Source organism: Anolis sagrei, chromosome 11, assembly GCF_037176765.1.
Source record: "Anolis sagrei isolate rAnoSag1 chromosome 11, rAnoSag1.mat, whole genome shotgun sequence".
In the NCBI taxonomy this organism is placed as follows: domain Eukaryota; kingdom Metazoa; phylum Chordata; class Lepidosauria; order Squamata; family Dactyloidae; genus Anolis; species Anolis sagrei.
This window is the reverse complement of record NC_090031.1, coordinates 17,919,825-17,947,449: the sequence shown is the minus strand read 5'-3', so window position 1 is coordinate 17,947,449 and position 27,625 is coordinate 17,919,825. Positions and strand designations below refer to the sequence as shown.

General features: G+C 46.1%; 1 protein-coding gene across 7 annotated transcripts in view; it reads right to left on the bottom strand.

Annotated features, from left to right (window-relative positions):
- Positions 1–27,625, bottom strand: part of NTNG2 (netrin G2) — a 135,451-nt gene that overhangs the window by 63,576 nt on the left and 44,250 nt on the right. For all 7 annotated transcript variants that reach the window (XM_067471973.1, XM_067471972.1, XM_067471975.1 and 4 more), the window contains exon 3: positions 12,341–12,984. In XM_067471973.1, coding sequence (XP_067328074.1) covers positions 12,341–12,984 — 644 coding nt within the window. The remainder of the gene's footprint in view (positions 1–12,340; positions 12,985–27,625) is intronic.

Here is a 27,625-nt window from a genome sequence, read left to right as displayed (position 1 = left end):
CTTGAGAAGCAGAATGGGCTTCTGTTGGGAGGGCTTTAATTGTATGGCTAGATAGGGCTGGACTACATGACCTTCGGGGATCCCCACCCAACTCAATCATTCATTTGTATGGTAGAATTGAGTTGGAGTAGATGATCTTTGAGGTTCTCCTTCCAACCTTGAGAGGCTGGATGTGCCTCCGTTGTATGGCGGGATAGGGCTGGACTAGATGACCTTTGGGGCTCCCTTTGCACACCTTCCCATTGACCTCCAGGAGGAGGAAGGGGGCCGGGCGGGCGGGCGGGCGGCCCTGGCCTTCTCCTCCTCCTCCTTGGGCCAAGCCTTTGTGCCAGGGAAGGGCTTTCTGCTTTCTATTCCTGTCCTGGGCCTCTCCAGTTACGCAGCCGATCAATAGGGACAGGATGGAAGAAACGCAATCTAAGAGCACAAGCAAGGCATAAAAATAACACGGACCCCGCCAAAAGCAGAAAAGACCAAAGAAAACCCAAACCCCAGAGCCTGCTTCCTGCTCTAATGCAGAGCTTGGCTGAGCTGCTGGCGCTTTGGATGTTGGGGGGACCCCAAAGCCCATCTAGTCCCATTCGTTGCCCTGTTTGTCTTCTCCTTCCTCGTCCTCTCTCTCTCTTCTGAGACAGCAAACCTAACCAAGAACCTTGTCTGAGTTGCTTTCTTCTTCTTTTCCTTCCTCATTCTTGTCTTCCTTTTATGCCATCTCTCTTTCCGTCTGCTGTTAGTAAACCCTTGCTTGAGTTGCTTTGTTTTTCTTTCCCCTCCCCTTCCTCCTTTCCTTCCTTCCTTCTTTCATTTTCTTCTCCTTCCTTTCTTCCTTTTATCCATCCATCCATCCATCCATCCATCTTCCTTCCTTACTTCCTTTTATGCCATCTCTCTATCTGTATTCAGAGACAGTAAACACTTGCTAGAGTTGTTTTCTTTTTCTTTTCCCTCACCTTCTTTCCTTCCTTCCTTCTTTCCTTCCTTCCTTCTTTCCTTCCTTCCTTCCCTCCCTCCTTCCTTGCTTCCATTCATCCATCCAGGCATACATCCATCTTCCTTCTCACCTTCCTTCCTTCTATCCATCCATGTATCGATCCATCTTCTTTCCCTTTCCACCTTCCTTCCTTCCTTCCTTCCTTCCTTTCTTCCTTCTTCTTTCCCTTTCCTCCTTCCTTCCTTCCTTCCTTTTATACCATTACTATCTGTCTTCAAACCTGAGGAAGAACTTTGCCTATTGCATTGTTTTCCCCTCTCCTTCCTTCCTTCCTTCCTTCCTTCCTTCCTTCCTTCCTTCCTTCCTTCCTTTTATACCATCTCTCTCCCTCTTCAGAGATAGTAAACCTGAGGAAGAATTTTGCCTATTGCATTGTTTTCCCCTCCCCTCCCCTCTCCTTCCTTCCTTCCTTCCTTCCTTCCTTCCTCTTTCCCTTTCCACCTTCCTTCCTTCCTTCCTTTTAAAAGATCTCTCTCTCTCTTCAGATATAGTTAACCTGAGGAAGAACTGTGCCTATTGCATTGTTTTTCTCTCCCCTCTCCTTCCTTCCTTCCTTCCTTCCTTCCTTCCTTCCTTCCCTTTCCACCTTCCTTCCTTTTAAACCATCTCTCTCCCTCTTCAGAGATAGTAAATCTGAGGAAGAACTTTACCTATTGCATTGTTTTCCCCTCCCCTCCCCTCCCCTCCCCTCCCCTCCCCTCTCCTTCCTTCCTTCCTTCCTTCCTTCCATCCTTCCTTCCTTTTATACCATCTCTGTCTTAGTAAACTTGAGGAAGAACTTTGCCTGAGTTGCATTGTTTTTCTCTCCAATCTCCTTGCTTCCTTCTTCCTTCCCTCCTTCCTCCTTTCCACCTCCTTTCCCTTTCCACCTTCCTTCCTTCCTTCCTTTTATACCATCTCTGTCTTCAGACCTGAGGAAGAACTGTGCCTATTGCATTGTTTTTCTCTCCCCTCTCCTTCCTTCCTTCCTTCCTTCCTTCCTTCCTTCCTTCCTTCCTTCCTTCCTTCCCTTTCCACCTTCCTTCCTTTTAAACCATCTCTCTCCCTCTTCAGAGATAGTAAATCTGAGGAAGAACTTTACCTATTGCATTGTTTTCCCCTCCCCTCCCCTCCCCTCCCCTCCCCTCCCCTCCCCTCCCCTCCCCTCCCCTCCCCTCTCCTTCCTTCCTTCCTTCCTTCCTTCCATCCTTCCTTCCTTTTATACCATCTCTGTCTTAGTAAACTTGAGGAAGAACTTTGCCTGAGTTGCATTGTTTTTCTCTCCAATCTCCTTGCTTCCTTCTTCCTTCCCTCCTTCCTCCTTTCCACCTCCTTTCCCTTTCCACCTTCCTTCCTTCCTTCCTTCCTTCCATACCATCTCTGTCTTCAGACCTGAGGAAGAACTGTGCCTATTGCATTGTTTTTCTCTCCCCTCTCCTTCCTTCCTTCCTTCCTTCCTTCCTTCCTTCCCTTTCCACCTTCCTTCCTTTTAAACCATCTCTCTCCCTCTTCAGAGATAGTAAATCTGAGGAAGAACTTTACCTATTGCATTGTTTTCCCCTCCCCTCCCCTCCCCTCCCCTCCCCTCCCCTCTCCTTCCTTCCTTCCTTCCTTCCTTCCATCCTTCCTTCCTTTTATACCATCTCTGTCTTAGTAAACTTGAGGAAGAACTTTGCCTGAGTTGCATTGTTTTTCTCTCCAATCTCCTTGCTTCCTTCTTCCTTCCCTCCTTCCTCCTTTCCACCTCCTTTCCCTTTCCACCTTCCTTCCTTCCTTCCTTTTATACCATCTCTGTCTTCAGACCTGAGGAAGAACTGTGCCTATTGCATTGTTTTTCTCTCCCCTCTCCTTCCTTCCTTCCTTCCTTCCTTCCTTCCTTCCTTCCTTCCTTCCCTTTCCACCTTCCTTCCTTTTAAACCATCTCTCTCCCTCTTCAGAGATAGTAAATCTGAGGAAGAACTTTACCTATTGCATTGTTTTCCCCTCCCCTCCCCTCCCCTCCCCTCCCCTCCCCTCCCCTCCCCTCCCCTCTCCTTCCTTCCTTCCTTCCTTCCTTCCATCCTTCCTTCCTTTTATACCATCTCTGTCTTAGTAAACTTGAGGAAGAACTTTGCCTGAGTTGCATTGTTTTTCTCTCCAATCTCCTTGCTTCCTTCTTCCTTCCCTCCTTCCTCCTTTCCACCTCCTTTCCCTTTCCACCTTCCTTCCTTCCTTCCTTCCATACCATCTCTGTCTTCAGACCTGAGGAAGAACTGTGCCTATTGCATTGTTTTTCTCTCCCCTCTCCTTCCTTCCTTCCTTCCTTCCTTCCTTCCTTCCCTTTCCACCTTCCTTCCTTTTAAACCATCTCTCTCCCTCTTCAGAGATAGTAAATCTGAGGAAGAACTTTACCTATTGCATTGTTTTCCCCTCCCCTCCCCTCCCCTCCCCTCTCCTTCCTTCCTTCCTTCCATCCTTCCTTCCTTTTATACCATCTCTGTCTTAGTAAACTTGAGGAAGAACTTTGCCTGAGTTGCATTGTTTTTCTCTCCAATCTCCTTGCTTCCTTCTTCCTTCCCTCCTTCCTCCTTTCCACCTCCTTTCCCTTTCCACCTTCCTTCCTTCCTTCCTTCCATACCATCTCTGTCTTCAGACCTGAGGAAGAACTGTGCCTATTGCATTGTTTTTCTCTCCCCTCTCCTTCCTTCCTTCCTTCCTTCCTTCCTTCCTTCCTTCCTTCCTTCCCTTTCCACCTTCCTTCCTTTTAAACCATCTCTCTCCCTCTTCAGAGATAGTAAATCTGAGGAAGAACTTTACCTATTGCATTGTTTTCCCCTCCCCTCCCCTCCCCTCCCCTCCCCTCTCCTTCCTTCCTTCCTTCCTTCCTTCCTTCCATCCTTCCTTCCTTTTATACCATCTCTGTCTTAGTAAACTTGAGGAAGAACTTTGCCTGAGTTGCATTGTTTTTCTCTCCAATCTCCTTGCTTCCTTCTTCCTTCCCTCCTTCCTCCTTTCCACCTCCTTTCCCTTTCCACCTTCCTTCCTTCCTTCCTTTTATACCATCTCTGTCTTCAGACCTGAGGAAGAACTGTGCCTATTGCATTGTTTTTCTCTCCCCTCTCCTTCCTTCCTTCCTTCCTTCCTTCCTTCCTTCCTTCCTTCCTTCCTTCCCTTTCCACCTTCCTTCCTTTTAAACCATCTCTCTCCCTCTTCAGAGATAGTAAATCTGAGGAAGAACTTTACCTATTGCATTGTTTTCCCCTCCCCTCCCCTCCCCTCCCCTCCCCTCCCCTCCCCTCCCCTCCCCTCCCCTCCCCTCCCCTCTCCTTCCTTCCTTCCTTCCTTCCTTCCATCCTTCCTTCCTTTTATACCATCTCTGTCTTAGTAAACTTGAGGAAGAACTTTGCCTGAGTTGCATTGTTTTTCTCTCCAATCTCCTTGCTTCCTTCTTCCTTCCCTCCTTCCTCCTTTCCACCTCCTTTCCCTTTCCACCTTCCTTCCTTCCTTCCTTCCATACCATCTCTGTCTTCAGACCTGAGGAAGAACTGTGCCTATTGCATTGTTTTTCTCTCCCCTCTCCTTCCTTCCTTCCTTCCTTCCTTCCTTCCTTCCTTCCTTCCTTCCCTTTCCACCTTCCTTCCTTTTAAACCATCTCTCTCCCTCTTCAGAGATAGTAAATCTGAGGAAGAACTTTACCTATTGCATTGTTTTCCCCTCCCCTCCCCTCCCCTCCCCTCCCCTCTCCTTCCTTCCTTCCTTCCTTCCTTCCATCCTTCCTTCCTTTTATACCATCTCTGTCTTAGTAAACTTGAGGAAGAACTTTGCCTGAGTTGCATTGTTTTTCTCTCCAATCTCCTTGCTTCCTTCTTCCTTCCCTCCTTCCTCCTTTCCACCTCCTTTCCCTTTCCACCTTCCTTCCTTCCTTCCTTCCTTCCATACCATCTCTGTCTTCAGACCTGAGGAAGAACTGTGCCTATTGCATTGTTTTTCTCTCCCCTCTCCTTCCTTCCTTCCTTCCTTCCTTCCTTCCTTCCCTTTCCACCTTCCTTCCTTTTAAACCATCTCTCTCCCTCTTCAGAGATAGTAAATCTGAGGAAGAACTTTACCTATTGCATTGTTTTCCCCTCCCCTCCCCTCCCCTCCCCTCCCCTCCCCTCTCCTTCCTTCCTTCCTTCCTTCCTTCCATCCTTCCTTCCTTTTATACCATCTCTGTCTTAGTAAACTTGAGGAAGAACTTTGCCTGAGTTGCATTGTTTTTCTCTCCAATCTCCTTGCTTCCTTCTTCCTTCCCTCCTTCCTCCTTTCCACCTCCTTTCCCTTTCCACCTTCCTTCCTTCCTTCCTTTTATACCATCTCTGTCTTCAGACCTGAGGAAGAACTGTGCCTATTGCATTGTTTTTCTCTCCCCTCTCCTTCCTTCCTTCCTTCCTTCCTTCCTTCCTTCCTTCCTTCCCTTTCCACCTTCCTTCCTTTTAAACCATCTCTCTCCCTCTTCAGAGATAGTAAATCTGAGGAAGAACTTTACCTATTGCATTGTTTTCCCCTCCCCTCCCCTCCCCTCCCCTCCCCTCCCCTCCCCTCCCCTCCCCTCTCCTTCCTTCCTTCCTTCCTTCCTTCCATCCTTCCTTCCTTTTATACCATCTCTGTCTTAGTAAACTTGAGGAAGAACTTTGCCTGAGTTGCATTGTTTTTCTCTCCAATCTCCTTGCTTCCTTCTTCCTTCCCTCCTTCCTCCTTTCCACCTCCTTTCCCTTTCCACCTTCCTTCCTTCCTTCCTTCCATACCATCTCTGTCTTCAGACCTGAGGAAGAACTGTGCCTATTGCATTGTTTTTCTCTCCCCTCTCCTTCCTTCCTTCCTTCCTTCCTTCCTTCCTTCCCTTTCCACCTTCCTTCCTTTTAAACCATCTCTCTCCCTCTTCAGAGATAGTAAATCTGAGGAAGAACTTTACCTATTGCATTGTTTTCCCCTCCCCTCCCCTCCCCTCCCCTCTCCTTCCTTCCTTCCTTCCATCCTTCCTTCCTTTTATACCATCTCTGTCTTAGTAAACTTGAGGAAGAACTTTGCCTGAGTTGCATTGTTTTTCTCTCCAATCTCCTTGCTTCCTTCTTCCTTCCCTCCTTCCTCCTTTCCACCTCCTTTCCCTTTCCACCTTCCTTCCTTCCTTCCTTCCATACCATCTCTGTCTTCAGACCTGAGGAAGAACTGTGCCTATTGCATTGTTTTTCTCTCCCCTCTCCTTCCTTCCTTCCTTCCTTCCTTCCTTCCTTCCTTCCTTCCTTCCTTCCCTTTCCACCTTCCTTCCTTTTAAACCATCTCTCTCCCTCTTCAGAGATAGTAAATCTGAGGAAGAACTTTACCTATTGCATTGTTTTCCCCTCCCCTCCCCTCCCCTCCCCTCTCCTTCCTTCCTTCCTTCCTTCCTTCCTTCCTTCCTTCCATCCTTCCTTCCTTTTATACCATCTCTGTCTTAGTAAACTTGAGGAAGAACTTTGCCTGAGTTGCATTGTTTTTCTCTCCAATCTCCTTGCTTCCTTCTTCCTTCCCTCCTTCCTCCTTTCCACCTCCTTTCCCTTTCCACCTTCCTTCCTTCCTTCCTTCCATACCATCTCTGTCTTCAGACCTGAGGAAGAACTGTGCCTATTGCATTGTTTTTCTCTCCCCTCTCCTTCCTTCCTTCCTTCCTTCCTTCCTTCCTTCCTTCCCTTTCCACCTTCCTTCCTTTTAAACCATCTCTCTCCCTCTTCAGAGATAGTAAATCTGAGGAAGAACTTTACCTATTGCATTGTTTTCCCCTCCCCTCCCCTCCCCTCCCCTCCCCTCCCCTCTCCTTCCTTCCTTCCTTCCTTCCTTCCATCCTTCCTTCCTTTTATACCATCTCTGTCTTAGTAAACTTGAGGAAGAACTTTGCCTGAGTTGCATTGTTTTTCTCTCCAATCTCCTTGCTTCCTTCTTCCTTCCCTCCTTCCTCCTTTCCACCTCCTTTCCCTTTCCACCTTCCTTCCTTCCTTCCTTCCATACCATCTCTGTCTTCAGACCTGAGGAAGAACTGTGCCTATTGCATTGTTTTTCTCTCCCCTCTCCTTCCTTCCTTCCTTCCTTCCTTCCTTCCTTCCTTCCTTCCTTCCCTTTCCACCTTCCTTCCTTTTAAACCATCTCTCTCCCTCTTCAGAGATAGTAAATCTGAGGAAGAACTTTACCTATTGCATTGTTTTCCCCTCCCCTCCCCTCCCCTCCCCTCTCCTTCCTTCCTTCCTTCCTTCCTTCCTTCCTTCCATCCTTCCTTCCTTTTATACCATCTCTGTCTTAGTAAACTTGAGGAAGAACTTTGCCTGAGTTGCATTGTTTTTCTCTCCAATCTCCTTGCTTCCTTCTTCCTTCCCTCCTTCCTCCTTTCCACCTCCTTTCCCTTTCCACCTTCCTTCCTTCCTTCCTTCCATACCATCTCTGTCTTCAGACCTGAGGAAGAACTTTGCCTGAGTTGCATCGTGATCCGTCCTGCCAAGGAGAGAGGAGGCACCCCTTGCGCCCTCCCTGCGAGGCCTGCTGTCCTGAGCTGACTTTGGGGATCCGGGAGCAAAGCGATCGGGTTTGCCACAGATCGATGCCTGCTGGCAAGGAGCACCGAGGTTTGCACCGCAAAGGTTTGCAGACAAAGCGGAGCCGCTACGTGCAACCTTCTCAGGAGTTGTTGTTCTTGCATCTACAGTGTAGAGTTGATGCAGCCTGACACTACTTTCACTGGCACGGTCCCAAGACTCCTTAGATGCATCGCCACTGTAGAGCAGGACTGGGCAAACCATTGGGCTCTTTTCTCAGGCCCTCCTCTCTCTCAACATCCTCTCCTTCTCTCTTTCCTTGCCTCCCTATTTCTCCTTCCCTTCCAACCTTTCGTCCTTCCTTCCTTCTTCCCTTTCCTTCCTCCTTCTCTCCCTTCTTTCCCTTCCCCTTTTTCTCCTTCCCTCCTTCCACCCTTTCGTCCTTCCTTCCTTCCCTTTTGTCTTCCCTTCCTTCTCTCTTCCCTTCCTCCTTCCCTCCCTTTCTCCTTCCATCCTTCCCTTCCACCCTTTCGTCCTTCCTTCTCTTTTGTCTGTCCTTCCTTCTCTCGTTCCTCCCTCCTTCCCTCTCTCTCTTTCTCCTTTTCTTCCTTCTTTCCTTCCTTCCCTTTCGTCTTTCCTTCCTTCTCTCCTTTATCCTCCCTTCCCTCCCTCCCTCCCTCCCTTCTTCCTTCTACCCCTTCCATCCTTCTCTTTTTCCTTCTTCCTTCCCTTCCTTCCATCCTTCCCTTCAACCTTTCATCCTTCCTTCTCTTTTGTCTGTCCTTCCTTACCTCTTTCCTCCCTCCTTCCCTCTCTCCCACTTTCTCCTTCCTTCCCTCTTGTGTTCCCTTCCTCCTCTTTCCTCCCTTCCACTCTTTCATCCTTCCTTCTCTCTTTCCTCTCTCCTTCCCTCTCTCATCTCACTTTCTCCTTCCTTCCTTCCTTCCTTCCTTCCTTCCTTCCTTCTTTTCTTCCTTCCCTTCCTTCTCTCTTCCCTTCCTTCTTCCCTTCCCTTCCACCCTTTCATCCTTCCCTCCTTCTCTTTTGTCTGTCCTTCCTTCACTCTTTCCTACCTCCTTCCCTCTCTCCCTTTCTCCTTCTTTCCTTCCATCCCTTTCATCCTTCTCTTTTTCCCTTCCTTCCATCCTTCCCTTCCACCCTTCCTTCCTTCTCTTTTGTCTATCCTTCCTTCCCTCTCTCCCTCTTTTTCCTTCCTTCCTTCCTTCCTTCCTTCCTTCCTTCCTTCCCTCCCTCCCTCCCTCCCTCCCTCCCTCCCTCCCTCCCTCTTGTGTTCCCTGCTGCTGTTGTTATTTGGGGAGACTCAAAGCAGCTCTGTATCTATTATTATTATTATTATTATTAGAAGTTGCTGCGGTTGTTATTTGGGGAGACTCAAAGCAGCTCTGTATCTTATAATAATAATAATTATTATTATCATTATTATTAGAAGTTGTTATTTGGGGAGATTCAAAGCAGCTGTGTATCTATTATTATTATCATTATTATTATAAGTTGTTATTTGAGGAGACTCAAAGCAGTTGCGTATCTATTATTATTATTATTATTATTATTATTTGCTGTTGTTATTCGGGGAGACTCAAAGCAGCTGTGTATCTATTATTATTATTATTATTATTATTATTATTATTATTAGAAGTTGTTATTTGAGGAGACTCAAAGCAGCTGTGTATCTATTATTATTATTATTATTGTTATTATTAGAAATTGCTGTTGTTATTTGGGGAGACTCAAAGCAGCTATGTATCTATTATTAGTATTAGAAGTTGCTGCTGCTGTTATGTTGTTATTTGACGAGATTCAAAGCATCTATGTCTCTATTGGGTTGTTGTAGGTTTTCCGGGCTATATGGCCATGTTCTAGAGGCATTTTCTCCTGACGTTTCGCCTGCATCTATGGCAAGCATCCTCAGAGGTAGTGAGGTCTGTTGGAAGTAGGAAAATTGGTTTATATATCTGTGGAAAGACTAGAGTGGGACAAAGGACTTTTGTCTGCTGGAGCTAGGTGTGAATGTTTCAGCTGACCACCTTGATTAGCATTTAATGTCTCTATTATTATTATTATTATTATTGTTGTTGTTGTTGTTGTTGTTGTTGTAGTTGTTGTGTTTATTTATACGCCGTTTTTTTTAGGATTCCCTAGCATGGTGCCAGGGCTGTTGAAAGGGCATCAAAGAGTGTAGATGCACCCCAAGGCCCGGCGGATGGCATGCTACTCGTCCCATAGAGTCAAGCAGGCGATGGGTTTGCAAAGAGACATAGTTTGCAAAGAAGAGTGATTCCTCCGCAATGGGATGCCCACCCAGGCCCAGAATGGGAAAGCGGCCATCTCTGCATTTCTTTTCCTTCCCTCCCCCTCCTTGCGCTTCCTACACAGCTGAGGTCGCAAGGCAACATATGGCGCACAACGGCAACAACAACGCAAGGATGGAACATAAAACCAGGGATGGGTTTTGCTCCAGGCCTTGAGCCGGAGTCCGCCCTGAGAAGGCTTCTCGCCCTCCAAAATTCGGGATCCAGAGTCAGGATCTTCCGGGTTTTCCCCTGTTGGCACGAATGGTTCCCAAACTCAATTTGCAAGGGATGCTTTTCTTGTTGTTGTTGCTCGGTTGGAATCGGCAAGCGTGCCTGGACCCCTCCGTTTCAGCGGAGACCATCTGTGCTCCGCGGAGAGTTGGGCTTCTTTGGTTTCTGTCCAATTTCTGACGGATGTGATTCGATTTGCAGGGAGAAGGCGAGGAAGCGGAGGCCTCGTCCGTCCCGTCGTGCATATAAAAAACACATTGCTCTGAATATAGGATCCTATTGTTATTATTATTGCTTTGCCATCTTAAGGACAGATTTCTCCATGGAGAAGGGAGAAAGTAGGCCTTGCTCTCAGTGTAGTAGGCCTTGCTTTCAGAGCTGGAGAAGGGAGAAAGGAAGACATTCGCAAAGCAAAAGAAAGGAGAAAGTAGATCTTGTTCTCAGAGCTGGAAAAGAGAGAAAGTAGACCTTGCTCTCAGAACTGGAGAAGGGAAAAAGTAGGACGTATTCTCAGAGCAGAAGAAGGGAGAGTAGGCCTTGCTTTCAGAACGGGAAAAGGAAGACCTTGAACTCTGAGATGGAGAAAGGAAAAAGTTGACCTTGCACTCTCAGATTTGGAAAACCTAGGCCTTGCTCTCAGAGCTGGAGAAGGGAGAAAGTAGGACGTATTCTCAGAGCGGAAGAAGGGAGAGAGTAGGCCTTGCTTTCAGAACGGGAGAAGGGAGACCTTGAACTCAGAGATGGAGAAAAGAAATAGTTGACCTTGCTCTCTCAAATTTGGAAAATGTAGGCCTTGCTCTCAGAGCTGGAGAAGGGAGAAAGGAGGACATTCTCAGAGCAGAAGAAGGGAGAAAGTAGATCTTTGTTTTCAGACCTGGAAAAGAGAGAAAGTAGACCTTATTCTCAAACCTGGAGAAGGGAGAAAGCAGCCTTTATTTGCAGAGTTGGAGAAAGTAGACCTTGCTCTCAGAACTGGAGAAGGGAGAAAGTAGGACGAATTCTCAGAGCGGAAGAAGGGAGAGAGTAGGCCTTCCTTTCAGAACGGGAGAAGGGAGACCTTGAACTCAGAGATGGAGAAAAGAAAAAGTTGACCTTGCTCTCTCAAATTTGGAAAATGTAGGCCTTGCTCTCAGAGCTGGAGAAGGGAGAAAGGAGGACATTCTCAGAGCAGAAGAAGGGAGAAAGTAGATCTTTGTTTTCAGACCTGGAAAAGAGAGAAAGTAGACCTTATTCTCAAACCTGGAGAAGGGAGAAAGCAGCCTTTATTTGCAGAGTTGGAGAAAGTAGACCTTGCTCTCAGAACTGGAGAAGGGAGAAAGCCGGACTTATTCTCAGAGCAAAAGAAGGGAGAAAGTAGACCTTGAACTCAGAGATGGAGAAAGGAAAAAGTTGACCTTGCTCCCTCAGATTTGGAAAACGTAGGCCTTGCTCTCAGAGCTGGAGAAGGGAGAAAGCAGGACTTATTTTCAGAGCAAAAGAAGAGAGAAAGTAGATCTTGTACTCAGAGCTGGAGAAGGAAAAAGTAAGCCTTGTTCTCCAAGCTGGAGAAGGGAGAATGTAAATCTTGCTCTCAGAGTTGGAGAAAAGTAGACTTTGTTCTCAAAGATGGAGAATGGAGAAAGTAGGCCTTGTTGCCAAAGAGGGAGAGAGGGAGAAAGCAAGTCTTGTTCTTAGAGCTGGAGAAGGGAGAAAGTAGGCCTTTCAAAGCTTGAGAAAGTAAGCCTTGCTGTCAGAGCTGGAGCAGGGGGAAAGTAGATCTAGTTCTTAAAGCTGGAGAAGGGAGAAAGCAGGACTTATTCTCAGAGCAAAAGAAGGGAGATAGTAGACCTTGAACTCAGAGCTGGAGAAGGAAAAAGTAAGCCTTGTTCTCAGAGCTGGAGAAGGGAGAAAGTAGATCTTGTTCTCAGAGTTGGATAAAAGTAGACTTTGTTCTCATAGATGGAGAAGGGAGAAAGTAGGCCTTGTTGCCAAAGAGGGAGAAGGGAGAAAGCAAGTCTTGTTCTTAGAGCTGGAGAAGGGAGAAAGTAGGCCTTTCAGAGCTTGAGAAAGTAGGCCTTGCTGTCAGAACTGGAGCAGGGGGAAAGTAGATCTTGTTCTTAAAGCTGGAGGAGAAAGTAGGTCATTCTCAAGCTGGAGAAAGGAGAAAGTGGGTGTGAAGAGATTGCAATGACACCTGGGTCTATATGCTAGTGTATAAAAATAGAGATCTAGGTACAAATATAGCTGATCAAGAGACTACCAAATGGGTAACGGAAAGGGTTTGGGGGCCAATGGGAATGTGGCTGGTGGGCAGGCGGAGGTGGGCTTACCTGGCGGTGACTTCGATGTTGGAGACGGCATAGAAGTACTTGTAGAGGTTGTCCCTCTGGACGTAGGTGCCACCCAGGGCAGGCCGCAGGAGCCTCAGCCGCAGGTCCGTCAGGGTGAAGAAGTCCTTGAGACCCTTGGCGCTCTCCAGCCGGGCGTAGAGGTTGTCCATATTGCGCAGCTCCGGCCCGGCAAAGATGGCGAAGCGGTCGCGCACCTCGAAGCGGACGTCCTTCTCCTTCTTGGAGCCGGCCCAGCGGGAGTAGTCCTCGGTGCAGAGCACCCGGTTGGCAGAGGAGGCCGAGAGGTCCCGGACCCGGCGGGCCTGCATGCCGAAAGCCTCGTTGCAGTCGTCGGCGTAGTACTGGTACGGGTGCCACGTCCGGCCGTTGTCCAGCGACTTCTCCAGCAGCATCATGGTGGGCCGGCCGTACTCAAAGGTCACCACGATGTCGTCGGTCAGCTCCACGCTCTTGTTCCAGGAAAGCGTGATGTTGGCCAGCAGGGGCTCCGGGTAGCGGCTCCAGGTCACGCTCTGCCAGTACGTCGCCAGGCCCTCGTCCTCCTTGTCGAACATCAGCTTTGGCGGGTGCGCCAGGTCCGGGTTGGAGGCGTCGCACTCGTCGCTGCACAGGTACGGGTTCTCCTGCAGGAAAGAAGAGCGAGAGCATCAAGCGAGGGGCAAACGAATGGCAGCAAAATAAGCATTTCACGTGGGGGTAGAGCTGGCTTTGGGGATGAGATCTATGTCATCATCTGGAACAGATCCATTTAAATGAATGGGATTGATTAGTCATAGAAGCCTAACGATTTCGAGGATTTCCTCCCCCTCCGCCTTCTGTTTTGAGCATCTAATAGTGAATAACACTATGTAACTCAATTTTTGTTCCCGGATTATACATATCATTCCCATTTCCATTGATCTATGAGGAAACAATGGTGTAGATATGTTGATGAGTTTCTGATTGACTCAAGTGTCCAGTTCCGTGCGGGACAAAGGTATAGATTTGTTCCACTGTTTTTTGTTATGAGTATGTAAATTTAGAAATAACACTATGTAACAACATTTGAAAAAAATGTGTTATATACTATAATATAATACTAATAAAAACTTCCAAATTGATACGCAGTATAATATAATACTAATAAAATATAATAACATAACACTATTATAATATAACATAATGTAATAAGAATATAGTACAAAATAATAATAATATTTATAATATAGTTATATAATGGACTATTATAGTCCTATAATACTAAATAATCCACTTTGAGTCCCCCCAGGGGTGAGAAAAGTGGTACTGTAAATAAATAAATAAGTAATAGTATTTATAACAATATAATTATAATATAAAGGACTAGAATATTAAAAATACTAATAATATAATACTAATAAATTATAATATAACAATATAATATATGAATAAGAATAATACAATAATATTTAGAATGATATAATTATAATATAATACACTATAATATTAATAAATAATAATATAGTACTAATAAAATATAATATAACTATAATAATATATGAATAATAATACAATAATAATATTTGTAACAATATAATTATAATATAATACACTATTATATATATATATATAATATAGTACTAATAAAATATAACAATATATGAATAATAATACAATAATATTTATAACCATATAATTATAATATAATACATGATAATATTAATAAATAACAATATAGTACTAATAAATTATAATATAACAATATATTAATAATGAAATACAATCATAGTAGTTATAACCATATAATTATAATACTTGATAGTATTAATAAATAACAATATAGTACTAATAAATTATAATATAACAATATAATAAGATATGAATAATAATCTAATACTAAATAATATGATAATATTTATAACCATAGAATTATAATCTAATACACCATAACACTAAAAATACTAATAATATAATACTAATAAATTATTATATAATAATATGACATATGAATAATAATATAGTACAATAATATTTATAACAATAGAATTATAATATAGTACACTATAATGTTAATAAATAATAATATAGTACTAATATAATATGATAATATATGAATAATAATACAATACTAAACGCAATAATATTTATAACAACAGAATTATAATATAATACACTATAATTTTAATAAATAATAAGATAGTACTAATATAATATGATAATATATGAATAATAGTATAATACTAAATAAAATATTTATAACAATATAATTATAATATAATACTAATAACTATTAATATAATACGAATCAATTATATAACAATATAATCATATATGAATAATAACAATGTAATAAATGAAAATAATATAATAAATATGACAATATGACAATAATAATAAGTGTGATAATAATAGCAGAATCTCTCAAGGCAAGGAATGATAAAGGCCCCTCCTTAAACTGTAAATCCTAGGATTCTATCAGAGGCAGAAAAAGGATTTATAGTGTGCTTTACGGGTGTTTATTACTTGTTTAGGGGTTAGGGTCTACGGACGGGTCTTTAACATTCCCAAACTGCAAATCCCAGCATTCCACAAGAAGCAGCCATAGGATTTTAAGTGAAATGACATCGGTGGAACAGTGTCACGCTATTATCTCCTGTGAACTAATTCTCATGTATGTATATTTTATTACAGCTGTCCTGGATGATCTACGGATGGAACAAATCAAGAACTTTGGTCCAAACGCAAGGCGCTGGCTGCTGGAGCTGATGAACAACTGCACTGCATCCTGTCAGATCCCCAAAATCTGGAGGAAAGCAAGAGTCGTCGCCATCTTGAAGCCAGGCAAAGACCGCAATGACCCAAAAAGCTACAGACCAATCTCCCTATTGTGCCACCTCTACAAAGTTCTGGAGAGACTTATTTTGCATTACACTGTCTAACATGATGATTTGTGTTTCTAATTGGTTCTATCATAAAAACAGGGGAAAGTTTATGAAACTACCCAAACTTTGTTTCTGCAGGAGGATCATCCTGCTATAGGACATTTTGCAATAATAATAATAATAATTATTATTTATTTATTTGACCAGTCATATAGAATCATAGAATCAAAGAGTTGGAAGAGACCTCATGGGCCATCCAGTCCAACCCCCTGCCAAGAAGCAGGAATATTGCATTCAAATCACCCCTGACAGATGGCCATCCAGCCTCTGTTTAAAAGCTTCCAAAGAAGGAGCCTCCACCATACTCCGGGGCAGAGAGTTCCACTGCTGAATGGCTCTCATAGTCAGGAAGTTCTTCCTCATGTTCAGATGCAATCTCCTCTCTTGTAGTTTGAAGCCATTGTTCCATAGCGTCCTAGTCTCCAAGGAAGCAGAAAACAAGCTTGCTCCCTCCGCCCTGTGACTTCCTCTCACATATTTATACATGGCTATCATATCTCCTCTCAGCCTTCTCTTCTTCAGGCTAAACATGCCCAGCTCCTTAAGCCGCTCCTCATAGGGTTTGTTCTCCAGACCCTTGATCATTTTAGTCGCCCTCCTCTGGACACATTCCAGCTTGTCAATATCTCTCTTCAGTTGTGGTGCCCAGAATTGGACACAATATTCCAGGTGTGGTCTAACCAAAGCGGAATAGAGCATGGGTAGCATCCTAGTGATGCAGGCTGTTCTGTCACCGCTGGATCTGAAATGAAGTGCCTTTAAGAGATGATGTATGGCTTGAATCCAGCGGGAAGCCAGGGGGCCCGAAAAGGTGCCTTTAGAGAAATTTCCCTCATTAAACAGTCTTTAGGAGGCTTGAGCTTAAATATAACAGTCTTTTATTAATGAACAAACAGGAATTTTAAAGGGTTCTTGGCAAAAAACCAGTTCTCTCAAACTTGTCCACAGGGAACAGGCACTATCTTCAATAACTTTGCTCAAAGGTAAATTCCCCTTTCTAGCTCCTCCCAGGGTACTGTGAACCTAAACCTGACTGAGTTGAATCCACTGCTTCTCAGAACCGAGCAGACGTACCAGCAGGCCTGTAGTCAGTTAGCTGGAGATCTTGACGATTAGAGCTGTTATTCCCTCCGGAATTCCTCAGGGCTGTAAGGCTGTTTCCCCGGAACCTTTGGGAATCTTTAGAGGCTCTCAAGACTGTTCTCCCCCAGGAAGTCTTAAGGGACAAAGCCTTTGTACAGGAGGACGTCTGCATACATCCTCTGCATTGACTTCCTTTGCTGAGACTAACTGAAGAATGGCCCCTTCCCTCCAAAAAAACCCAGAGAGGGGCGGGACCAGGGATCCTAACTATTATTGACAGGTGGCTTGCCCTATGAATGCAGCCAAAGGAAGCCACCTATCTGCAAAGTCCCTGCAACTTAGGACTATGAACAGAACACAGGCCAAAATCCCATTGGCTTTTTTTGCCGCCACATCACATTGTTGGCTCATGTTTAACTTGTTGTCCACGAGGACCCCAAGATCTTTTTCACACGTACTGCTCTCGAGCCAGGCATTGTCCTCCATTCTGTATCTTTGCATTTCGTTTTTTCTGCCTAAGTGGAGTATCTTGCATTTGTCCCTGTTGAACCATTTCAAATACAGCACGAGTAAAAGACAAGGCAAAGAGGAGAAGGACAGCAGCTGACCTTATATTTACATTTTGCAGCAGTTTCTTCCCTGGTCATTCAGTCTCAACCAATTTCAGCATAGCGGAATGGAAATGCTTTAAAAGCGTTGTGTGATAACCTCTGCGGTTTTTGTCAGAGATTGACGATACCCAGCGGAAGGAATACTAGATCAAGCAGACACTGAGTTGCAAAATAAGGACTCTGCAGGCTTTGAGTTACAAAAGAAACTAAGTTTACTAAGTACATACATCAGACACGTCTTTCTACAGCAAGCTACAATTCAGGAAGAAAAAAAGAACTAGTCAAAACTGAAAGCTTCTGCACATCTGCTTATCTTCTCTTGCTGAGACAGGCAACTCCCTTCTGTTCTCAGCAAGAACAAACCTTATCGTACTTTTTCAAGTTCACTTAATCACGGCCTCAAAGTATAAACATTTCTGCATTTACAATTCACAGTGGTATCCATCTTTGTAATACATAGAAGCACATTTAAAACACATACATAACTAAATTAATCCTGACAATGCCCCCTCTTTTTAAATGTGATTCTATTACTCTAATACATTCATGTAATCTGCACAACTCTAACAACTTTTAAGTATAACATTCATTTGTTCTCTCAATTTCTCATGTTTGGTAGTTGGTAATGGTTTTGTTAATATATCTGCTACATTAGACTCAATGGGACAGTATTGCAATTTCACTACATTCTGATCAACCATTTGTTTGTCATGGTTGGTCCTGAAAAGCCATTACTGCTCAAGCAAGGAGCTTTGAGATGGTAGAACAGAAGCTTTCCGAAGCTCTAGGTGCTCTTACTGCCTATTACAGGGAAAACCAGCTGATCCCTAATCCATCTAAAACACAGACATGTGCCTTTCATCTCAAGAACAGACAAGCATCCTGAGCTCTGAGGATTACCTGGGAAGGAATCCCACTGGAGCATTGCAGCGCACCCAAATACCTGGGAGTCACTCTGGACTGTGCTCTTACCTACAAGAAGCACTGCCTGAACATCAAGCAAAAAGTGGGTGCGAGAAACAATATCATACAAAAGCTGACTGGCACAACCTGGGGATCACAACCAGATACAGTGAAGACATCCGCCCTTGCGCTGTGCTACTCTGCTGCTGAGTAAATAGGGAAAATAGACCTTGACATATGCGAGTTGTAGTTACTGGGATGTATAGTTCACCTAAAATCAAAGAGCATTCTGAACTCCACCAGTGGTGGAATTGAACCAAATATGGCACACAGAACTCCCACGACAAACAGAAAATATATATCAGTGATTGGTTGGGGGGCGGGGGGGGGGGGGGCAAAATAACGCCTCTGCCTCCGCCACACTTCGGGGCAGAGATTTCCACTGCTGAACAGCTCTCACAGTCAGGAAGTTCATCCTAATGTTCATCTCCTTTCCTGTCGTTTGAAGCCATTGCTCCATTGTAGTAATAATGACAACAACAACAACAACAACAACAACAACAACAACAACAACAATTTTTTGTTGTGTCAGGAGCAACTTGAGAAACTGTAAGTCGCTTCCAGTGTGAGAGAATTGGCCGTCTGCAAGGATGTTGTCCAGGGGACGCCTGGATGATTTGATGTTTTTATCATCCTTGTGGGAGGCTTCTCTCATGTCCCCGAATGAGGAGCTGGAGCTGATAGAGGGAGCTCATCCACCTCTCCCCGGATTCGAACCTGTGACCTGTCGGTCTTCAGTCCTGCTGGCACAGGGGTTTAACCCACTGTGTCACCAGGGGCTCAATAATAATAATAATTAAAAAAACTTTATTTATATATATATTTATTTATTTGGCACAACCTGGGGATCACAACCAGACACAGTGAAGACATCTGCCCTTGCGCTATGCTACTCTGCTGCTGAGTACGCATGCCCAGTGTGGAACACATCTCACTGCACTCAAACAGTGGATGCGGCTCTTAATGAGACATGCCGCATTATCACGGGGTGTCTGCGCCCTACACCACTGGAGAAATTACACTGCTTAGCACCACCTGACATCTGCCAGGAAGTAGCAGCCAATAGTGAAAGGACCAAGGCAGAGACATCTCCAGCTCATCCCCTGTTTGGCTATCAGCCAGCACGTCAACGACTTAAATCTAGACATAGTTTTCTAAGATCTACAGAGACACTCGCTGGAACACCTCAGCAAGCAAGAGTCCAAAAGTGGCAGGCTCAAACCCAGAACCTCAACCAATGGCTGATACCAAATGAGAGACTCCCCCCTGGGCACACAGAGGACTGGGCAACTTGGAAAGCGCTGAACAGACTGCGCTCTGGCACCACGAGATGCAGAGCCAACTTCAAGAAATTGGGCCACAAAGTGGAATCCACGACATGCGAGTGTGGAGAAGAGCAAACCACTGACCACCTGCTGCAATGCACCCTGAGCCCTGCCACATGCACAAGGGAGGACCTTCTTGCGGCAACACCAGAGGCACTCCAAGTGGCCAGATACTGGTCAAGGGACATTTAATCAACTACCAAAGACACAAATTTTGTATTTTGTCTGTTTGTTTGCTTTGTTCTGTTAGAAATGTAATATAATTGACTGGTTGCCCTGACACGACAAATAAATAAACAATTTGTTTAACCATATGATACTTGACCCCTATATATTTAGTTCTATTTTTCAAGTTCTCAGTTTCAGTCATAGCGATACAAGCTTGGGAATCTTCTTTAAATTCCATCTGCATGGAATAAAGGCTTCGGAAAGCAATTTGTGTTGCACGAGCAAAAGCTTATTTTCCTGTAAACACAAGGAGGGGTGTTAGGGCATGAATGGGAGCCCACCTGACCTTTCCCTATAGGTCTCACCTGTGCCCAGGTGAGAGGCCTCCCCTCGACCCACCTGCCTTGGCACTTTGGGAGCTTCCCTCGAGGCCATTGCTTTGCCCTTGAGAACCGCCTTATGTCTCAGCTTTAAGACCCTGCGGTCAGCCTCTGGTCGGCTTAGAGATTACCCGATTAGTTGGCAACGTGGTTGCTTCGCTGAGGACAACAGCAAAGGGATTGGGAGGGGAAAGCGCTCAATGGAGACCCTCCTCTCCGTGTTCCACCCCACTTTCCAAACTACATAATACAGGCAAGTTACGAGCACCAAATTCGGCATGCAGATTCGATATGCCGAAATTTGAATACTGGTGACTTTGAGGTGGAATTGGCTTGGACATTTGTTAGTAGTAGGTAATGGGATTTATAGTTCACCTGCAATCAAAGAGCACTCTGCACCCCACCAGTGATGGACCTGGACCTTGCTTGGCACCCTAGGTAATTTTCAACGGTAAGCAAACAGTATTTTAGCGCCCCCCCCCCAACCAATCATTGATATGGAGCAGGAACGAGAGGGGCTAGGTGAGGCTTAGGGGCCCAGCCCCTTCGGGAAGAGGATCGCCCAGCAGTGAGGCAAGGAAGCCGAGGCTCCCCCCGGACTGCTAGGGCTGTTGTGAGCCAAGGGGGCGCTCCTCAAGTGGTGGTCAAGGGGCTTTTACAGAGGCGCCTCTGCGCCCCTGGCAAAAAAAAGTGTACTGCGACCACTTACTTTGCATAATGGACAAGCCACCCCTGCTTGGCAGAACCCCCATGACCAACTGAACATACTGGAGGGATTTGACGGGACCGACCCATCATTGTGGGAGTTGTAGTTTACCCTACAGCCAGCGAGCACACTAAACCACACCAATGATGCATCTAGAGAACAAACTTGCCCCCACATGACAAACTTTAAGCATTGATGGAGTTTCAGGGAGTTAACCTGGCATGAAGGGAGTTGTAGTTCACCCACAACTTTATGCATTTTGTAAAATACAAATTATTATTATTATTTATTATTATTAACTTTATTTGTACCACGCTAGCATCTCCCGAAGGACTCGATGCGGCTTACACAGGCCGAAGCCTCAAAACACAATACAATAGAAAACATAACACAACAATAGCAAAGCAAATCAAAACAATAAGCAAAATAACGACAGTGGCAGTACATCAAGACATTATTAAAAACTGGTTCGGCCGGCGCACTGGGGTACAAGGGTTAAAAGTGCTGAAATGGCAGGAGGCACGTAGGATAAAAGCGCGGTGTGCAGCGACGATTAGTTATGCGAAGGTGCTACTAGGACTTGGGGTGGGGATTCCTAGTCTGAGAAGGCACAACGGAACAGCCAAGTTTTTAAATTCCTTCTGAAAACGGCTAGAGTAGGGGCCTGTCTGAGATCTTTTGGGAGGGCGTTCCAAAGTCGGGGGGCCGCCACAGAAAAGGCCCTGTCCCGTGTCCCCACCAAGCGCGCTTGCGACGTGGGTGGGATCACGAGCAGGGCCTCTCCAGATGACCGAAGCGAGCGTGTGGGTTCGTAGATGGTGATGCGGTCACGCAGGTAGGGTGGTCCCAAACCGTTTAGGGCTTTGTAGGTGAGCACCTGCACCTTGAATTGGGCTCGGAAAATAAATGGCAGCCAGTGGAGCTCCTTGAACAGAGGGGTAGACCTCTCTTGATAATGAGCCCCGGTTAGCATCCTGGCTGCTGCCCGCTGGACCAATTGAAGTTTCCGAGCCGTCTTCAAGGGCAGCCCCACGTAGAGCGCATTGCAGTAATCCATTCTAGAGGTGACCAAGGCGTGGACCACCCCGGCCAGATCAGCCTTCACGAGGTATGGTCGCAGTTGGCGCACAAGTCTCAGTTGCGCAAAGGCCCTCCCGGATACCGCCGACACCTGAGCCTCAAGTGTGAGCGAAGAATCCAAGAGGACACCCAAACTGCGGACCTGTGGCTTTAGGGGGAGTGTAACCCCGTCCAACACAGGTGACCACCCTATACCCCGATCCGGTTTACGATCGACCAGGAGGACCTCTGTCTTATCGGGATTGATCTTCAGCTTGTTCTTCCTCATCCAGATCGACACAGCGGCCAGGCACTCGTCTAGCACCTGAGAAGCCTCCTTGGAATTAGGTGGAAAAGAGTAGTAGAGTTGTGTGTCATCCGCGTAGAGATGGCACCCAACTCCAAAACTCCAGATGACCTCTCCCAGCGGTTTCATGTAGATGTTAAAAAGCATGGGCGACAAAATAGAGCCTTGCGGGACCCCACAGGTCAAAGGCCAGGGGTCAGAGCAGGCGTCTCCCAGCTTCACCATCTGAGTTCGTCCCTCCAGGAAGCACTGGAGCCACGACAAAACCGTGCCCCCAAGGCCCATCCCGGAGAGACGACCCAGAAGGATACCATGATCGATGGTATCGAAAGCCGCTGAGATGTCCAAGAGAACCAACAAGGTCACACTCCCCCTGTCCAGCTCTCTGCGGAGGTCATCCACCAAGGCGACCAAGGCTGTCTCGGTGCCATGACCAGGCCTGAAACCAGACTGTGACTGATCTAGGTAGTTGGTGTCGTCTAGGAAACTCTGGAGCTGGGAGGCGACCACCCGCTCCAGCACCTTGCCCAGAAAGGGGAGGTTGGAGATCGGTCTGTAGTTACTCAGCACCGTGGAGTCAAAGGAAGCTTTTTTGAGGAGTGGACGAACCACAGCCTGCTTCAAGTTAGATGGAAAAATTCCTTGCTCCAACGATGCATTGATAATCGGTACAAACCAGTCAAGCAACCCCCCTCTGGCTGATTTAATGAGCCAAAATGGGCATGGGTCCAGAGATGAGGTGGTCGCTCTCACAGCCCCAAGAGTCTCCTCTACGGTTTCAGGAAGAACAAGCCTAAAAGAATCCCACAAGGTTGGACAAGCAGGTGCCTCCGTCACCTCTCCTGGCACTGCGATGGAATTGGAGTCGAGCTCAAGACGTATCTGGGCGACTTTACCTGCAAAATGGTGTGCGAAATCGCGACACCGAGCTGCAGGGTCATCAGCGACCTCCTCCACCACAGGTGGGTGGAGGAGTTCTCCCACGACCCGGAACAGCTCCGATGATCTATTTGCTGCAGATGCTATACGAGTGGTCGTGAATGATTTCCTGGCCACCCGTATAGCCACGGAGTATGCCTTAAGAGAGGCTTTAGCCCGTGCTCGATCAGATACATCTCGAGATTTCCTCCATTTGCGCTCTAGCCCCCTTCTCGTATGCTTCATCACAGCCAGCTCCTCGGTGAACCAAGGAGATGGCCTGTCACGACGCAACGAGATGGGGCGTTCAGGTGCGATCGTATCTAACGCCCTGGACATCTCCCCATTATAGAGAGCCACCAAGGCGTCGATAGAATCGCCAGGCTCCAAGGCAGGAAGAACCCCAAGATTCCTCAGGAATCCGTCCGGATCCATCAGTCTCCTAGGGCGGACCATCTTAATTTGTCCTCCACCCCTGCGGAGGTTTAGGGACGCAGCAAGTCTAAAAGTGATCAGATGATGGTCAGACCATGACACTGGAAGGATGTTTTGATCTTCCACTCTGATCATTTCGTTGTCCGCCACAAAGACAAGGTCGAGAGTATGTCCAGCTTGATGAGTGGGGCCAGATATTATCTGTGACAGTCCTATGGTCGCCATGGTGGCCATAAAGTCCTGAGCTGCGCCAGATAGAGTGGTCTCAGCGTGGATGTTAAAGTCTCCCAGCACCACCAGGCGCTGGGAGACCAAGGCCGAATTAGAGACCACCTCCGCTAGCTCAGACAGGGAAGCTGCTGGGTCACGGGGTGGGCGATACACCAGCAGGAACCCCACACTGTCACGGCTCCCCACCTTCAAGTGGACACATTCGAACCCAGAAGCCTGCGGAACAACGCATCTGGTCACGGCGATGGATTGCCGAAAGACTACTGTGACCCCTCCTGACTTCTTCTAATAAGCTAGTAATATATAAGATTCCTTTGACTTCCTATTTATGGTGGAATGAAAGTCATGCGTAGTTCACGTCTTTACCAGTCCATACACTGTCTTGCTAGAGAAAGAAAATATGCCACGCAGATGATCAGTAAAGAACAAGGTGTTTACTGTATTGTCGAAGGCTTTCATGGCCGGAATCACTGGGTTGTTGTAGGTTTTTTCGGGCTATATGGCCATGGTCTAGACTAGAGGCATTCTCTCCTGACATTTCGCCTGCATCTATGACAAGCATCCTCACTACCTTTGAGGATGCTTGCCATAGATGCAGGTGAAACGTCAGGAGAGAATGCCTCTAGACCATGGCCATATAGCTCGAAAAAACCTACAACAACCCAAGGTGTTTACTCTTTGTTATGCAGAGCAACATATATCATTGACTCAAACAATGTCCTTGAGAGAGATTCAAATGGTCCTTGGATGTCCACGTGAAGGATCTCCTTACAGCAGCTCAGAAGCAAAAATACAAACTGACTTGGTAAGCTCCCTGCACAGAAAACCTAGAAATGTAACAGTTCCCAAAACTCCCAGGCTCAGCTAGCCTCACCAATAAGCTTTGTGCTTTGCATTTTTCAGTTAATACACTGAGTTGGATGTTTGTAACCTGGGGACGGCCTGTATGTACATATGAGATAGAGATAGTATCGTAGCTGTGGAAGGGCTCCCTGAACAGAAAACCTAGGCATGTAACTGTTGCCAAACCTCCCAGGCTCAGCTAGCTTCATCAGCTTTGTGCTGTGCATTTTTCAGTTAACACACTCACTGATTTCATATGCTCCAACACTGTTGTCTCACTGGTTTCTTAACAATGAGTAATTTGCAAGTTGGATGTTTGTAACCTGGGGACGGCCTGTATGCACATATGAGATAGAGATAGTATCGTAGCTGTGGAAGGGCTCCCTGCACAGAAAACCTAGACATTTATTTACAGTATTTGTATACTGCTTTTCTCACTCCGAAGGGGACTCAAAGCAGTTAGACATGTAACAGTTCCCAAAACTCCCAGGCTCAGCTAGCCTCATCAATCAGCTTTGTGCTTTGCATTTTCAGTTAACACCCTCACCAATTGAATTTATATGCTCCAACACTGTTGTGTCACCGTTTTCTTAACAATTAGTCACTTGTAAGTTGGATGTTGTAACTCATACATATGAGATAGAGATAGTATCATGACTTTGGAAGGGCTCCCTGAACAGAAAACCTAGACATGTAACTGTTGCCAAAACTCCTAGGCTCAGCTAGCTTCATCAATCAGCTTTGTGCTGTGCATTTTTCAGTTAACACATTCACCAACTGATTTCATATGCTACAATACTGTTGTCTCACCGCTTTCTTAACAATGAGTCATTTGTGAGTTGGATGTTTGTAACCCGGGGACGGCCTGTATGTACATATGAGATAGAGATAGTATCGTAGCTGTGGAAGGGCTCCCTGCACAGAAAACCTAGACATTTATTTACAGTATTTGTATACCACTTTTCTCACCCCGAAGGGGACTAAAAGCGGTTAGACATGTACCTGTTGCCAAAACTCCCAGGCTCAGCTAGCCTCACCAATCAGCTTTGTGCTTTGCATTTTTCAGTTAGCACACTCACCAACTGATTTCATATGCTCCAACACTGTTGTTTCACCGGTTTCTTAACAATGAGTCATTTGCAAGTTGGATGTTTGTAACCCGGGGACGTATGAGATAGAAATAGTATCGTAGCTGTGGAAGGGCTCCCTGCACAGAAAACCTAGACATTTATTTACAGTATTTGTATACTGCTTTTCTCACCCCGGTTAGACATGTAACTGTTGCCAAAACTCCCAGGCTCAGCTAGCCTCACCAATCAGCTTTGTACTTTGCATTTTTCAGTTAACACACTCACTAACTGATTTCAACAATGAATCTTTGCGACTCGGATGTTTGTAACCCGGGGACGGCCTGTATGTACATGTGAGATAGAGATACAGTGTTCCCTCGCTACTTTGTGGTTCGCTTATTGCGGACTCATTGTTTTGCAGGGAGCAGCGAGGAAACACTGCATAGAGGGAACACTGTATAGATGCTCCCTGTTCCTTCCTTGCCAGGCTGGGCGCCGAATGGGCCTCTGAGGCGGGGACCAGCGGAGATGGCGAAGAGGAGGAGTTCACAGCGAAGTAGGGTGGAGTGTCCCTACTTCGTGGGTTTTTACTTGTTGCGGGTGGTCCTGGAACGGACCGGGATTGTGGCGCAGTTGGCTGAGTGTCAGCTGCATTAAGATCACTCTGACCAAAAGGTCATGAGTTCGAAGCCAGGCAGGGTTGGAGTGGGTTTCCAACCAATTGTGTGTAGCCTGTTGTCGACCTTTGCAACCCGAAAGACAGTTGCATCTGTCAAGTAGGAAAATTAGGTACCACCTTAAAGTGTGGGGAGGCTAACTTAACTGATTTATGAGGCCATAGATCAGTCCACGCTCTGGTTACATCCCGTTTAGACTACTGCAACGCTCTCTACGTGGGGTTGCCTTTGAAGACAGCTCGGAAGCTCCAACTAGTCCAACGCTCAGCAGCCATGATTTTAACAGGAGCGGAGCGCAGGGAGCATACAACCCCCCTGTTGCGCCAACTCCACTGGCTACCGATCTGCTACCGGGCTGAATTCAAAGTGCTGGCGTTGGCCTTTAAACCCCTAAACGGTTCCGGCCCAAGCTACCTACCCGACCGCATGTCTGCCTATGAACCCACCAGGAGTTTGAGATCTTCCGGGGAGACCCTGCTCTCGATCCCGCCTGCTTCTCAAGCTCGGCTGGCGGGGACGAGAGATAGGGTCTTCTCGGTGGTGGCTCCTCGGCTGTGGAACGTCCTTCCTACGGACATTAGACTAGCACCATCTCTAATGGTATTCCGCAAAAAGGTGAAGACCTGGATGTTTGTGCAGGCGTTCGAGTAATTTAGTGCAATGATTGGTTAATGAACACTGGAATGGATGACGAATCTGGAACATGTTTTTGATGACGAGACGACAGTGAATGGGTATTGTAGTAACTGTTTATTAATTGTGTAATGTGTTAGGTTGTTAACTGTTTCTATACTGTAGCACTGAATTTTTGCTGTTCGTATTTGTTGTGAACCGCTGTGAGTCGCTTTCGGGCTGAGAACAGCGGTATAGAAGTAAGGCAAATAAATAAATAAAGAAGACTCCAGCAAAGCATTCCAGCGGGGAAGAATGCGGGGAATGCGGAAGTGCTTCATCAGCGTCGCAGATGGACGATGAAAGCGACAGCTCCCCTGGCGGCCAGAAAAAGTTAAATAGCCTCTGTGTATGTCTGTATATGTTTGTATGTCAAAAATTGGCATTGAATGTTTGCCATATATGTGTACACTGTAATCCGCCCTGTTGTAAATAAGCTGTAAATAAATAAATAATAATAAATAAATAAGTGAGGGAACACTGTAGTATCATAGCTTTGAAAGGAACCCCAAAGGCCATCCAGCCCACACCCGTTCTTAACCACGAGTCGTTTGTAAGTCAGGGACTGACTGTGCCTCTGTGCTGCTTGACCTGTCAGAGCCCGAAGTAAAGCTCCGAAGAGGAGCAGATGGTCCGGAGCGCTAATGAAGCGGCCTGGGCCTTTGCTCCGTCTGTTCCTGCTGGGGAGCGGCCTGGATAAAACAGCCGCTGCCTCCGTAAATAAAACCCCGCCGTTCGTGCCTCGCAGGATTGCGCAGATTAGATTTTTTGCAAAAAGCCGGCCGGCCGGAATGATTTGTTGTGGCTTTTTGAGCAACGTTTGCGTGCCTCCTCTCTGTCAGCATCTCAGCCTAATCTGGAGATTAGAAGGGGTCCCTCTTCCAGAAATGGGTCGCCAGTCGCTGCCTTCCCCACA